At 44.3% G+C, this 16,150-nt stretch overlaps 1 protein-coding gene across 2 annotated transcripts in view; it reads right to left on the bottom strand.

The window, feature by feature from the left end:
- The window catches only part of SLC16A5 (solute carrier family 16 member 5), a 163,753-nt gene extending 149,204 nt beyond the window's left edge, over positions 1–14,549 (bottom strand). Inside the window, exon 1 of one of the 2 annotated variants that reach the window (XM_077459324.1) lies at positions 14,303–14,549. Coding sequence is in view for 1 of the 2 variants with exons in the window: in XM_077459326.1 (XP_077315452.1) it covers positions 14,303–14,313 (11 nt within the window). In the remaining variant the exon portion in view is untranslated. The remainder of the gene's footprint in view (positions 1–14,302) is intronic. The other variant, XM_077459326.1, reaches the window with a different exon arrangement.
- Between the last annotated feature and the right edge of the window lie 1,601 nt (positions 14,550–16,150).

The following is a 16,150-nucleotide window of genomic DNA, read 5'->3' on the forward strand; positions in this document are numbered from 1 at the left end:
CCTTGTAGCCAGTTTTCAATCCATGTACTCACCCTATGGTCCATGCCAACGGACCTTGTTTGTACAGTAAACGTTTATGGGGAACTGTGTCAAATGCTTTTGCAAAATCCAGATACACCACGTCTACTGGCCTTCCTTTATCTAGATGGCAGCTCACCTCCTCATAAAGGTTAATAGATTGGTTTGGCAAGAACGATTCTTCATGAATCCATGCTGATTACTGCTAATGATACAGTTTTCATTACTAAAATCTTGTATATAGTCCCTTATCATCACCTCAAAGAGCTTGCATACTATTGATATTATGTTAACTCGTCTGTAATTCCCAGGAATGTATTTTGGCCCTTTTTTTTAAATATTGGAGATACATTGGCTTTTCTAAAATCAGCTGGTACCATTCCACGGGTACCCAACAACAGTAAGTCTGTTGTTTTTCATCAGAACAAGCTCTCCTGCAAATGTTTCAATTTGAGTATTGAGACAAACCATTTACCACTGACAGGAGTGCTTACAATGATCAGCTTCTTTTTTTTTTTCAAGTAAATGCTTTATCCCAAAAGAAAAAAAACACTGTTACTGTAACTGCCGTGTTAGCTGGAGTTTGACTTCAGTTTTTTAGTGTATATAAACCTGCTCATAAATCTAACATTCCCTTCCCCCAGACTGATAATGCTGCTGTCCAAAGGTGCCACTGTGCTCCTTCATCCGGAGTAGAGACACTCTAATGCAAGACGTGTGTTACTGGCCAGATCACCAGGTTAAAACAAAGGGGGGGAAAAAATCCTAAAAAAACAAAAAAAACAATGCAGCCACTACATCTAAAGATTGGTAGGTTGCAACATATTACATTTTTGGTTTTGGGTTTACTACCCCTATCACTTCTAGTTAGAGCATTTCATGGACTTAGCCTAATGATTTTTAAATATTGTTTTAATGAATAAAAAAGAAAAACAGTGCAAGAAATATTTACAATAAATGTATTACAAAACATTCAAAAGAAACACTCAAAATAAAAAGGTGTAAAAGTGAAATTCAACCAAGCAGAGTCCACCAGGTCTTTGGTACAGTGCATCGTTTGGATCACTTGAAAAATAAATTCAATCTGAACTAATTTTTCCAAAGAGGCAGGGACAGATGTACAGAGGTTGCAGGATTCTTCATCGCGACTGGGCCCCATGCTGCAGGGGGCCCGTCTGGGCCCCCTGTGTGCCTGGATAGGAAGAGCAGCAAGGGCGGCTGAGACCGATCCTCAGCTGGTCACATTGTTTACACCTAAAGTTAAACCACAGTGTGTGCTGTGCTTGCTGTTTGTCCCCCCCCCCCCCCCCCCCCCCCCACAGTACAGTACCCAGCAGGAAGAGAGGTACAGTATTGTCATTTTTAAAACAAAGCTATCAGTGGTGGCTGGTGAAGTTTTAGGATGGGGGCGCCAGACCCCACCTTTCCTTTTTGACCCCTCCCACTTCTCATAAGCCTCACTCCTTATGGAAATCCACCCACTCCGTCCCCTGTATTCCACTTGCTTCCACCCATAGTGTCAGGAGTATACAGCTCAGCATCACAGGACAGAGTATACAGCCCCAGAATCACAGGACAGAGTAGATAGCGCAGCCTCACAGATCAGGGTATATAGGTCAGCATTACAAATAGGATATATAGGTCAGCATTACAGATAGGGTATATAGGTCAGCATTACAGATAGGGTATATAGGTCAGCATTACAGATAGGGTATATAGGTCAGCATTACATATATGGTATTTAGATCAGCATCACAGATAGGGTATATTGATCAGCATTATGTGTACAATCATAACTAATCTTTTTTTACTGCTTGTCCAAAGTACCAGCAAGAAAAAAAGCGATCCATTCTCAGATAGTTTTTTAGAGGCATTTGACAGGCGGCAAAGAGGCAATATGTTGCCTCCTCACTGCCTGTTTTAACCCCCTAAATGCATCATCACTATGCTGCAACTGCGTACAATGCACAGAGTTTCAGTGTGGTTGCAGTGCAGCCCCATTCACCTAGGGGTATACTTCAGATGGAGAGACACTGGCATAGAGGAACCGATCTCTCCAGAGAAGAGGGGGGAAATTGCCGCCCCCCACTGCTCCTCCTATCCAGCTTCTTCCTGCTGCCCCCCGTGTGCTTTCCAACCCCCCTCCCCGTGCTTTTTCCTGTCTCGTCCCCACAGCTCTGCAGGGTTCTCCCCTCTCCCGCTGGCTGCTGCGGGGGATCTGTCAGGGTGAAGCCTTTTCTGAATGGAGAGTCAGTGATCCGTAACGATCACTGAATTTGTCTATTCATAACTGAAACATAGTAAACTGTGTTTACTATGCTTTCTTTTGTGAATGAATGGGAAGCTCTGTACAGAGCTTTTCCTGTCCAGTCATTCTGTGCAGCTGAGGCTGTGTCCTCAATCTCCTTTCTCTGTCTCAAAGGTGAAACATCAGAGGTCTTTTTATACCCTGGATATTTCACCAAAACGGGGCTCCTAAAAAATTGTAAAAAATATTTACAAAAACAAAATCGTAAAAAAAAAATGAATAAAACACATGGTAGAAAAATAAAATAAAAAAAACTACTGGCAGAGCTACCATACAAACATTGCACTTGCGACTGAGCCTTGGTGTTCTGCTACCGGGCAGTCCAGGGGCCAGGGGGGCCCTTTTATGGCTTCTTGCATCGGGGCTGGAAGGTTCTAGTTACGCCACTGCAAAGAGGGTTTCAAAGAGAGAAGCTGCTGCTGTGCTCTCCCTTTAGAAAATGCTGTGCATAATACTCTGCAAAACCAGTGTCATTGTGACAATGTGTATAACATGTTCATTTGTAAAATAAATATTTTATATAAATAATAAACATTAGATAACATGCAAATTTAAAAATATGATTTTTTTTTGTCTCTCAAAAAAAAAAAAAAATGTTTCTAGAGGGTTTCATGCCGCGTACACACAACCGGACTTTCCAGCAGAATAGGTCCGACAGAATTAGTCCATCGGACAATCCGATTGTGTGTGGGCTAATCCGATCGTTTTTTGTTAAGAAAATCAGACGGACCTAGAAATAGAACACGTTTCAAATCTGTCCGATGGACTCAATTCCTAGCGGGAAAACCGTTCATCTGTGTGCTGGTCTGACAGAACAAATATGACGCAAGGGAAGCTATTGGCTACTGGCTATTGAACTTCCTTTTTTTAGTCCCGTCTTATGTCATCACGTTCAAAACTAACGGACTTTCGAACGGACTTAGTCCGTTCGTGTGTCGCCAAGTACGCTAGTTCGGAAAGTCCGTCGGAACGCCGCCAAAAGTCCGTCGGAACGCCGCCAAAAGTCCGTCGGACCTAGTCTGCCGGAAAGTCCGGTCGTGTGTACGCGGCATCAGAGATACTTTATGGCCTGACACTGACTAATTGTGTATGGAAGGAGACTGCTGCTAAAAACATGTTACATAGTTACATAGTTAGTCAGGTTGAAAAAAGACACAAGTCCATCCAGTTCAACCAAAAAAATAAATAAATAAATAAAATAAAATATACTATACATACATATACACATATACATACATATATACATATATATACATATATATATATATATATATATATATATATATACACACATACATACACACATACATATACCAGCCCATATACCCAATTCTATACCCACAGTTGATCCAGAGGAAGGCAAAAAACCCCAGCAGAGCATGATCCAATTTGCTAAAGCTGGGGGAAAAAATTCCTTCCTGATCCCCCGAGAGGCAATCGGATTTTCCCCGGATCAACTTTACCTATAAATTTTAGTACCCAGTTATATTACGTACACTTAGGAAATAATCCAGGCCTTTCTTAAAGCAATCCACTGAGCTGGCCATAACCACCTCTGCAGGGAGTCTATTCCACATTTTCACAGCTCTTACTGTGAAGAAACCTTTTCGTATTTGGAGATGAAATCTCTTCTCCTCTAGACGTAAAGAGTGCCCCCTTGTCCTCTTTGTTGACTTTAAAGTGAATAACTCGACACCAAGTTCCCTATATGGACCCCTTGTCCATATAGTTCATGTTAGTTCTGGCCAATCAGCGGCTTGCAAGCGAAGAGTTCAGTATAGAAGTATTGACTTTTTTCTTGTGGCAGGCCATATGCTCCAGTGAAAAAAAGAAAAAAAGAAAAAGTCGGCGCTACGACTCAAAAATAAATTTACAAACCCTTAAAATAAACAAAAAATTATAATTGCAGCACTGAAATTAAATTTTGCAAGCATTGTATCATAAAGAAGAAAATCAAGCAAAACAGTCCCATTGAACATGTTGGAGTCCTTAGATCAATTCCAATTCCTCAAAAGAAAAATAAGTCCACTTTACCTCTACTTCTGATGAGTTTTCAATTTACCTAATTTACACAGAGGCAAGATTTAGAGTCACCTGTGGACTTATTCCAATTTGGAGGAATTTAAATTGATCTAAGGACATCAACTTGTTCAGTGGGACTATTTTGCTTTAATTTCTTCTTTATGATATAGTGTATAATGGAGAATTTATTTTAAGCACTGCAATTATTATTATTATTATTTATAGGACATATACTTACCCTGTTCCCCCGAAAATAAGACCTAGCATGATTGTCGGTGATGGCTGCAATATAAGCCCTACTCTGTTTCCCCGAAAATAAGCCCTACCCTGAAAATAAGACCTACAAGGTTTAACTAGGGCTTATTTGGGGGGTAGGGCTTATATTTCAGCCATCACCGACAATCACGCTAGGTCTTATTTTTGGGGAAACAGGGTAGCAGCAGGCAGGCCACTCTCCTAACAAAGGCTCTATTGGTCTTTAGTGGTGCTTTGGAAACACAGTGAGAGTGGCAGGGATTTCCCTGGGTGCCTTCTTCTGGTTTAGTGTGTCCTGTAGAGTTACATAGTAGGTGAGGTTGAAAAAAGACACAAGTCCATCAAGTCCAATCCATGTGTGTGATTGTATGTCAGTATTACATTGTATATCCCTGTATGTTGCGGTCATTCAGGTGCTTATCTAATAGTTTCTTGAAACTATCGATGCTTCCTGCTGAGACCACTGCCTGTGGAAGGGAGTTCCACATCCTTGCCGCTCTTACAGTAAAGAATCCTCTACGTCAGTGCTCATCAACCCTGTCCTCAGGGCCCACTAACAGGCCAGGTTTTATGTATTACCTTGGGGAGATGCAGACTAGAATACTGCAATCACTGAGCAGCAAATGCTATCACCTGTGATGTATTTCTGTTATATTGCAAACCTGGCCTGTTAGTGGGCCCTGAGGACAGGGTTGATGACCACTGCTCTACGTAGTTTAAGGTCAAGCCTCCTTTTCTTCTCATTTTAATGAGTGGCCATGAGTCTTGTTAAACTCCCTTCTGCGAAAACCTTTTATCCCTATTGTGGGGTCACCAGTAGGGTATTTGTATATTGAATTACAAAGGCTTCTAAAATTGGAGCTAAGGCCAACCTGCTCTTCTCTACTAAATAAAGAACAGTTGATGAAGGAGTGCTGCAGGCATTTTCTCAGAGCATAGGTGTAGGTACTCCCCACTTCCAAGTCATCTCGTCTCCACCCCCTTCCCACCTCCGTGTGCTGTCCTAAAGTTCCACCCCCTGCCCACCTCCCACTACTGCCCCTTTAATGCCGCATACACACAACCAGACTTTTCGACAGCAAAGGTCCGACGGCACAAATCCGTCAGACAATTCGATCATGTGTGGGCTCCATCGGACCTTTGCTGTCCAAAAATCTGATGGACTTTAGAAATAGAATATGTTTCAAATTATTCTGCCGGAACTCTGCCGGACCCAGTTCCTATGGAGAAATCCTCTAGTCTGTATGCTAGTCCGACGGACGAAAACCGACGCCAGGGCAGCTATTGGCTACTGACTATGAACTTCCTTATTCTAGTCCAGTCGTACATCATCACATTCAAATCCATCGGACTTTGGTGTGATTGTGTGTGGCCAAGTCCGTTCATTCGGAAAGTCCGTTGAGAACAGCGTCGGACCTAGTCTGCCAGAAAGTCCGGTCGTGTGTATGCGGCATTAGAGAATACAGAACAGAGTGTAATTTTTTATGCTAATTCATTTCTATGGAATTTGCTAATGAAAGGCAGTACAATACGTCCCCTGCAGCCAGCAACAATAGATCCCCCCAGCAGCCACAGACCCCCTCAGTAATAATAGATCTCTCCAGTAGCAATAGATCCCTATAGATTGCCCACCAACAAAAAGATCCACCCCAGCAATAATAGACCTGCACCAGCAACACTAGATCTCCCAGTAGCCAGCATTATTAGACTCCCCAGCAGCCAGTAACAATAGACTCCCCCTCCCTCAACAGTATATCCTTCCCAACAACAATATATCCCCCCAGCAACAATAGATCCCCCCACCAGCAGCAACAGACTTCCCAAGAAACAATAGATACCCCAGCAGCCAGCATCAACAGACCTTCCAGCACACCCCAGCACATTTGGCATTATATACATTCAGTACTGGAGGTGGCAGAACTGGGTTTCCCCACGTTCCCGCTGAAAAAAAAAGCCCTGGCTGCAGGCATTGATCTTTGTCAGGGGAGGCAGTAGTGATCAGTCAGGTAAGTACACGGTGTCTGCCATTGTGTTATTTCAGTAGCTGCTAGTAAACCAGGAGTGGTGAGGAACAGTTTGGGAGTTCTTCAGCATTGCTCTTATGGTTATTAGTATCTTGCAGTAAAGTAACAACTGCTGTTACTGCTCCTGGAGCTCATCTTGCCTCCCTCAGGGGATCAGGGAATCAGTCATTACAGTGGATTATAAATAATTAAAAATAATACATTTTCACTAGTCCCTGGCCACAAAGGAGCTGAGATTTGAATACTACAGGCACAGTCATCTATGCACAATAGGGCTGATTTATTTACCAGTATAATCTTATTCTCACACACCCACACACTGACACACCCACATGAAACCCACACAGACATGGGTGGAACATACAAACGCCATGCTGTCTATGCCTTTGTTGGAAATTGAACATAGGAGACTACAGTGGTGCAAGGTGTGGTAATCACTTAGACCCCTAATGCCCAACCAGCAGCCCTGGGGTAGCATCCAGCTCTTTGGTACTTTTGTATTGCCTTCAGGGCCCCTAAAAACACTTTATGTCCCTATCACCCTCTTATTGCAGTAATTACTTGCAGACCAGTAGGAAGGCAGGGCGCAGGCCCGCCTGTATTTGCAGGAGGAGCCTCACCTTTAAAAGGCCTGCCCCTAGTCCTCCCTTCTGTCGAATTTTGTTCTCGGATTCCGAGTACAACTGTAGTTACATGTGGAACATATGAGAAAAGGCTATATTTTTTGCGGTAGGCAGGCTCAGTAATCGGTTGCACACGCGGGGGGGTTCGTGGGCTCTGCTCTTTCGAGTACAATTACTGTGTATTCATGTTTTTGATTGCTTCACAAAAATGCATCGTCTCTCGGCTACTATTTGTTGTTGCTGCATTTAATCCCTCTGCATAAAGCTTCTATTGTCCAGTAATCCCCAAGCTGTAAATAAGCAATGCCACGTATAGCTTGATGGACTGATTCATACATTTTCAGGAAAATTGACAAAAAATAAATACTTTGCTTATAGTACAATGCTTGCATTTTATCTTTTCCTTATGTCATCCTAAAACTGAATTCACATTCAAATGTAAGTGTAGGCTCTAATACCATTTGCATAGTTGCCAACATTCTAAAAAGAATTATAGGGACACTTTTTTTGGTTGTAGGTGGAGTCTTATTATAATTAGGAGGCGGGGCATGCATTTGTAGATGTGCATAGTAAAAAAAGGAAAGAAGAAAATGGGCGTGGATTACAGGCAATAGTGGGCGTGGCTTTAAATGGGCACAGTTCAAATGGGGGTGTGGTTAGAGTCTGAGATGAATGAGAGATGGATAAAGAAAGGGGAAAAGAGGGAGGGAGGGAGAGAGAAAGAAGAAGGAGGGAAGGAGAGAGAAGGAAGTAAAGAGGGATGGAGGGACAGCAGGCCCAGATCCTACACCACAATAGAAATGTGTATTCCAGAGTTTACCAAATCAGCAGATAAAGTTACTCCAAACATCTGGTGTTAGCGCTTCAATCATCCCAGCACCATGGTTGTTGTGGTGTCAGGATGATTAAAGTGCATTATTACTATTATTACATTGTAAAATAGAATGAAATCATTCAACTCACCATAATCCAGAATCAGTGGCACTCCTGAGCGTGTCACCTGCCACGTCGCCTGCCACCAGATGCCATCAGGTGCCCCCAGCAGAGTCCATCCTTGCATCAGGTGCCCCCAGCAGAGTCTGTCCTTACATCAGTTGGCCCAGCAGAGTCCATCCTTACATTAGTTGCCCCAGCAGAGTCCCTCGTTACATCACTTGCCCCAGCAGAGTCCCTCCTTACATCAGGCATTCCCAGCAGAGTCCCTCCCTACATCAGGTGTCCCCTGCGGAGTCCCTCCTTACATCAAGTGTCCCCAGCAGAGTCTCTCCTTACATCAGGTGTCCCAGTGGAGTCCCTCCTTACATCAGGTATTCCCAGTGGAGTCCCTCCTTACATCAGATGTCCCCCCCATTGGAGCCCCCCTTACATCAGGTGTCCACCCATTGGAGCCCCCTTAATCAGGCATCCCCCATTGGAGTCCCCTTACATCAGATGTCCCCCCATTGGAGCCCCCTTACATCAGGTGTCCCCCTATTGGAGCCCCCTTAATCAGGCTTCCCCCTATTGGAGCCCCCCTTACATCAGTCATCCCCTCATTGGAGCCCCCTTACATCAAGTATAGTATCAGGAAGATCCTGCCAGCGACAGACAGTCTGGGCCTTCCGCCGCGCATTCGCGCGAGCCTGTGCTCCAGTGCGCGCGCAGGTGCTATTTATTTCTGTCTGTCACATTGAGATCTTGCTGTCTGATCTACAGCGTGCGAGTATCCTGACCCTGAGAACCTGTCTCCTGTGATCTCTTACCCGGCTTGTCTACCTAACATCCCTGCTATCTGCCTGCACCTGATCTCGGCCTGCCTGACTACCCTTCTGCTTTACCCTCTGGTACCTCTGCTGTCCACCTGATTACTGACCCGACTTGTCTGAATACCCTCCTGCTTGTTCCTTTGGTACCTCTGCTGAGCGCCTGATCACCGACCCAGCTTGTCTGACTACCCTGCTCTCAGCATCCTGGTTCCTGGTGCCTGTCTGCTGTCCAGCTTCCAGTTGTTGGTCCAGCTCCTGCCTGCAGTCCAGCTTCAGCCTGAGTTCCTGCTCCAGAGTCCTGGTTCCTGCTGCCTACCTGCTGCTCTGTTCCAGCCTGCTGCACCCGCCTGCTGATCCAGCTCCTTCTTGGTCCCAGCCAGTCTCCTGATCCTATTGGAGGTTCCACTACACAGTGCTTCCTGGGTTCCAGATCCATCCGCTGCTGTTGATCCTGCCAGGCACTCGTGCCACTCCTGACTCTTGTGCTTCCTGTATACTCTACCAGGGCCCTCGAGTCAGAGCCGCAAGAGAGGTCTCTCCCTGCAGGTCGGGGTATTCCACTAGGTACGTGACATATAGTGGTGTTTCCACCGCCATTACGGTTTCCCCGTTGCCCTAGGGAGACCAACCGGGCGCATGGCTACAATAGAAATTAAGCTGCTGCGCCGCCCACCCCCGTCCCTTTCCATAACAGGTCAGAGATGGACTGGCAGCGGGGTGGGGCCGCAGCTTAATTTCTATTGTAGCCATGCGCCCGGTTGGTCTCCCTCGGGCAACGGGGAAACCGTAATGGCGGTGGAAACACCACTATATGGCGTCTACAGCATGCAAAGCGGAACTTTTTAGACTCTTGTTCCATAGTGCATCAGGCTCCGTTCCTGAGCAAGTCACCCTTCGTTCAGTCGAGTCTCATGCAAATTCACTCCACTCTAAGTTTATTGGTAATGTCCATTGAGGAGTTACAGGCCAGGGTTGAGATCTTAGAAAGCCCTCCGTGCCCAGCCCCAGAGGCACCTGTTGTCCCCAGCACGTCAGCAATCTCTGTGTCACCCTTGATTGCTCCGTTAGCCGCAGGTAAAACTGCTAGCTCACTGTCAGTTACTCCTGCTCATTTTATCCCAGCTAATGTCAAAAGGACATTTTGGATGGTAAGGATGTCAATTTAGCTTCCCTGTTGATAGCGGCTCATGACATTTCTGATAATAAGTCATATGCTTGCGAGGTCTCGGTGGTAGTCAAGACTAGCGACCATAGGCTTATTTGCAAACTTTCCATTCCAGACTTTGTTCTAGCATTTAGCATTTTTAGGGATGTTATTTGCTTGGTTAGTCCTCAAAGGAAGGAGGAGCTTGATCTCTACCTTTATACTGTGGTGGAGTTGGGGCAAAAATACAGGGGATCAGTCTTGTATGATTACCATCGTTCTTTCTCTGGTAAGGCTGCCGCTATTTTTGCTCTGCACAAGGTGATGACTGATTGGAGTAATATGGATACTGAGCTTTTTTGCCACCATTTTGCTGGGTTAAGGTCTCCTGTGTGTGCCACGTGCCAGTCTTTCACACATACTACCTACTGGTGCCCACTCATGGGACCCCCTGCTGTTCCAGGTACCTCCAGGGCATTCTCAAGTTTGTTACCAATCCCAGCTCATTTAACTTCTTTTCACAAACTTGGCTGCCTGATTCAGTTTCTAGGCAAGTCACAGAATTGAAATAATTTTAATCATGGCTTATGCAATTACAGCCAGTGCCGCTTCCTGCATGTCTGTGCCAGCTGCTACAGGGTGTACCCCAAGTCTGCCTGTTCGCTCAAGCAGGTGAAGCCCTCTTGACTAAGCCGCATCAATGTCCCTTTCTTCAGGCCTATCTGGCTTACCATCCTTCCCACACGTTATGTCAATTTTTGGTGGAAGTGTTCACTCAGGGCTTTCACACAGGTTTCATTACATTACTTTAGGGCACTTTTGAGTGTAAAAATCTGTTATCATCAGAAGCAGACCTGGAGGCAGTGGATTTGCTGCTCCAGTCCGAGCTGGACAAAGGCTTTGTCATAGGGCCTTTTTCCACACCACCTTTTCATAATTGGAGGGTCAACCCCCTTGGCATGGTTAAAGGGAAATTCTCAAATAAACTTCATTTGATTTATGATTTGTCTGCCCCTCATTGTTCGCATGTGCCTAGTTTTAACTCTTTAATCCCATCTGAGGAGTTATCGCTCAAATATACATGAGTAGACCAGGCAATCCAACACATCATCAGCATAGGTAGGAATGCTTGGTTATCCAAAGTAGACATTTCGGATGCTTTCAAGTTTCTCCCTATTTTGCCTTCTCTCTGGCAGTAGCATGGCATTAAATTGAGGGGGGTTTATTATTTCGCCACCAAGTTCACTTTTGGGTCCAAAAGCAGCCCTTGGCTTTTTGATGTTTTTAGAAAGAAAAATTGGGGGAAAACACTGCGCTGAGGCCAAAAACTAAGGGGCAGCAGCTAACACCCAAACAAACAAAGTTTAGTGAAAATAAGAGAAAATTGGTGTAGCGCTAGTGAATCGATTAGTGAAAAACTCTAAAGCTGTATATTAAAGGGGTGATAATGAAACCAATACTAAAAAACACACATGTGACAAAATGTGCAAAAATAAAAATTAAAAAATATAAAACAAAAATAAATGCAATTAATAATTCGCTAAATATGTGGATACAATATATAAATACGCACAGATCTTGATGCTTGATGTGACATTCCGACAACAAAATCCGTCGGATTTTGTCCGAAATTTGTGTTGCATAAACACGGTCGGACAAAGTTGTCGGAAAATCCAATTGTTCAGAACGTGATGATGTTATTTAGTTACGACGGGACTACGTTCAGGCTAGTAGCCAATAGCTTTGGTCTAGGAATGCGTGGCACTTTGTCCGATCGGAGTTCTCTACACACAATCGGACAAAGTCCAATCGGATCATGTTGTCGGAAAGTTTTATAGCCCAGCTCCAAAACTTTGTCCGTCTGCTAATCCGACGGAAACAGTCCGATGGAGCCCACACACAGTCGGATTATCCGACAACATGGTCCGATCTGACATTTTCCGTCGGAATGTCCGACCGTGTGTACAAGGGCTAAGAGCTATGAAAATGTGGAATAGACTCCCTCTAGGGGTGGTTCTGGCAAGCTCAGTAGATTGCTTTAAAAAAAGGCCTGGATTCTTTCCTAAATGTACATAATATAATATAACTGGATACTAACATTTTATAGGTAAAGTTGATCCAGGGAATATCTGATTGCCTCTTGGGGGATCAGGAAGGAATTTTTTTCCCCTGCTGTAGCAAATTGGATCATGCTTTGCTGGGGTTTTTGCCTTCCTCTGGATCATCTGTGGGTGAAGGATTATGTATATGGAATTGTCTTTTTTTTTGGTTGAACTAGATGGACTTGTGTCTTTTTTCAACCTGACTAACTATGTAACTATGGGGGTCATTTACTAAGATGAATGAATGCGCTGCGCCGGTTCCTTACCTTAATTGGTGCGCTTGATAAATCGTTAATTGACCGTGTGAACCGGCGCATGCATATGCACAACAGCAATAATAATATGCAATGGATAATAGCGTACGCCGTATCATTAAGAGTCCATTCACACATGGGCAACATGATTTCCAGTGCAACTTTTGGAGGCAACTTGGACACGACTTCAGTATGAATCACAGCGTGACTTGGGGTGACTTACCACACGACTTTAAATCGCCCCCAGGTCAGGCGACCTTGGCTGTGGCCAATCACAGAATAATCAGCTAAAAAACTAGCATGGAATCCCCCTCCAGAAGCATACCAGGTCCTTAGGTCTGGTATAGATATTAAGGGGAACCCCGCACCAAAATAAAAAAAAAACGCCATGGGGTCCCCCTCAAAACCCATACCAGACCTCTATCCGAGCACGCAACCTGGCAGGCCGCAAGGAAAAGAGGGGAGATGAGAGAGCCCCCCTCCTGAACCGTACCAGGCCACATGCCCTCAACATTGGGAGGGTGCTTTGGGGTCTGATAGTCCCCATGTTGATGCTTCTGCTTCTTCCTCCAATTCTCTGCTTCTTGCTCCTGTGTTATCGTCTGACATCTTCCTCCACGGCATCTTCTTCCCTGCTTCGTTCTTGGGTCGCTCCGCATCAATGAAAGGCTCCCTGTGTGACGCTTCTCTTCTTCTGACACTTCTTATATAACGGTGGGCGGCCCCCTCTGACGCATGGGTTGTGGGGATGAGGCCCTTGTCCCCATCAACATGGGGACAACATGTTGTCATGACAACATCAGCATGCTCGGAATCAAGCAGAAGAGCCACGCTGGCTATTGAACTTAATTTTTCTCGGCTCGTCATACGTGTTGTACGTCACTGCGTTTTTGACGTTCGGAATTTCCAACAACATTTGTGTGACCGTGTGTATGTAAGACAAGTTTGAGCCAACATCCACTGGAAAAAAATCCATTGTTTGTTGTCGGAATATCCGTCTGTACACGGCATTGGAGCTTACTTTTCTGGAGTACCTCTTTGAATTTTTTCTATGGGCAGTACAGTCTAGATCAGGGGTTAGCTTTCTTGATATGAGGAACCTCCAACATCATCAAAGTCACGCATAAAATTCAGTGAATAACCAGTGTCAGTGACAGCAGACACACAACAGGGTCTAGTTAAAAGCTATGGCCACAATACAAAAGATGGTTAGAAACTGCAGACATAGGGGCTGATTTACGAACGGTTTGCGCCATGAGTGGCGGCACACGCCGATGTGCAACAGCCGTGTTCACAAAACATATGCGCCTGTAACACAGCGCAATTCCCCATTTATTATAGTATTCTTGGCGCACGGGAGGAGCCGATCGGTGCACCACTATAGACATGGCGCACAGCATCTTCAACTCAAAATTTAAAGAAGCTGGAAGTGCCAATATTATAGGGGTGATGTGTGTGATGTGAGGAATTATAGTAATAACTGCCCAAGTAACAAATATGCCAAAAATAGAATGATTTTCTGCAAGTACACTTAGAACTGCATGAGATCAATTTATGCACTTTTGTGTGTCAGAATTGTGTACACACGCTCAGAATTTACGACAATAAGTCTTCTTGTCAGAAAATTTGAGAACCTGCTCTCAAACAGTTGTTGTTGGAAATTCCGACAGCATATGTCCGATGGAGCATACACATGGTCAGAATTTCTGACAAGCTCACATCGAACATTTGTTGTCGGAAATTCCGAGCGCCTGTACGTGGCATAAAGCTCTGATGAAGGCAAGTGTAATGTGTAAAATACACTTACCTCTGTGCCATCCTAGGTTTTGTAAATTAAATCTTGTCTCTTCCACGTATTCTGGCCAGCATATTTCTGGTCACTGCACTGTGCTCTGCACCAGGCTGGGATGTTTTAGACATGTTCCTTTGATCTTTGTAGTCAGCCCCTTTAAGGGACTGAATACATACTGTACATGTAAAGGCTGTGCTTCTTTTGCAATCATAGCAGACAGGAATAGGCAGTTAGGACATTCCCTAAGCACATGTAGTAATTCTGCGGCGTCATAGGGAACACGCTGGTCCTGTGCAACAAACAGAACTATGTTGCAATCACTGTATCCTGACCTTGAAAAGAAAATATATATAAGTTATCACAACTGCAGACTTTGCTATGCTCTGGAAATAGGCAACAAAAACTATAGCCTAGAAGAGAAAAAAAAAAAAAACAGACATATCATCTTCCTGACATAAACAACCAGTAGACAATGAACCTTGTGTGCTTTCAGTTGTCCTTATTATTGAAGCTGGCCTCTTGGCAAACAGATGGAATACATATAAATAACACTTTTGCCGCATACACACGATCGGATTTCTCGTCGTAAAAAGATATGACGGCTTCTTTTTTCCGCTCAAGTTTGCCTTGCATACACATGGTCATGCAAAAGTTTGCTGAAATTACGACCATCAAGAACGCGGTGATGTACAACACTATGACGAGCCGAGAAAATTAAGTTCAATTGTTTCCGAGCATGCGTAGGAATTTTGCACGTCGGAATTGCCACAGACGATCGCATTTTCGGATAGGAACTTTGCCCGACAGAACAATTGAGAGCATGCTCTCAGTTTTTTGCTGGCTGGAATTCCGCCAGATGGACGGTCGCATTTTCCAAAGAAAAACTCTGATCGGTCTTTTGCGGGCCGAAATTCCGATCGTGTGCACGTGGCATTACAGGTCTTGTCCCTCCCCCAGCCTGTGACAGGGCAGTAAAAGGAAAAGCGGCAGACTGATGTGATTATCTCTCTTTCTTCCAGTTTACATGCTCCTTGCACTTATGCCTTGTACACGGTTGGAAATTCCGGTGGAAAAGGTCTGAACGGATTATAATGTCGGAAAATCGGATCGTGTGTGGGCTGTATCGGACTTTTTCCATCGGAAATTCCGACTGAGAAAATTTGGGAGCAGGATCTCAAATTTTCTGACAAAATAATCCAATCTGACTTTTCCTGATCGTTTGTAGAGAATTTCGATCGGACAATGTGCCACGCATGCTCAGATCAAATTACAAGACCAAAGCTATTGGCTTACTAGCCTCAACGTAGTCCTGTCATAACGAACAAACGTCATCACGATCGAAAGATAGGATTTTCCGACAACTTTGTCCGGCCGTGTGTATGCAACACCAGTTTAGGACAAGATCTGTTGGAAAAAATCTGACGGATTTTGTTGTCGGAATGTCCGAACGTGTGTACAAGGCATTAACCACCTCAATACCAGGCACTTAAACACCTTCCTGCCCAGACCAATTTTGAGCTTTCAGCGATGTCGCACTTTGAGTGACAATTGCGCGGTCATGCTACACTGTACCCAAATGAAATTTTAATCATTTTTTTCCCACAAATAGAGCTTTCTTTTGGTGGTATTTGATCACCTCTGCGGTTTTTATTTTTTGCTAAACAAATAAAAAAATACCGAAAATTTTGAAAAAAAAATTTTTTTTTGTTTCAGTTTCAAAACTTTGTAAATAAGTACGTTTTCGCCTTCACTGATGGGCACTGATTATAGAGCCACTATCATACTGATACTCAAGCTGGGCAAAGATGCACTTTTGCCTGATTCATACAGGCCAATTTCCCTATTGACGACGGATGTTAAGCT

This window comes from Lithobates pipiens, unplaced genomic scaffold, assembly GCF_037356315.1.
Source record: "Lithobates pipiens isolate NorthernLeopardFrog02 unplaced genomic scaffold, aLitPip1_a1.2 Scaffold_28, whole genome shotgun sequence".
Classification (NCBI taxonomy): Eukaryota; Metazoa; Chordata; class Amphibia; order Anura; family Ranidae; genus Lithobates; species Lithobates pipiens.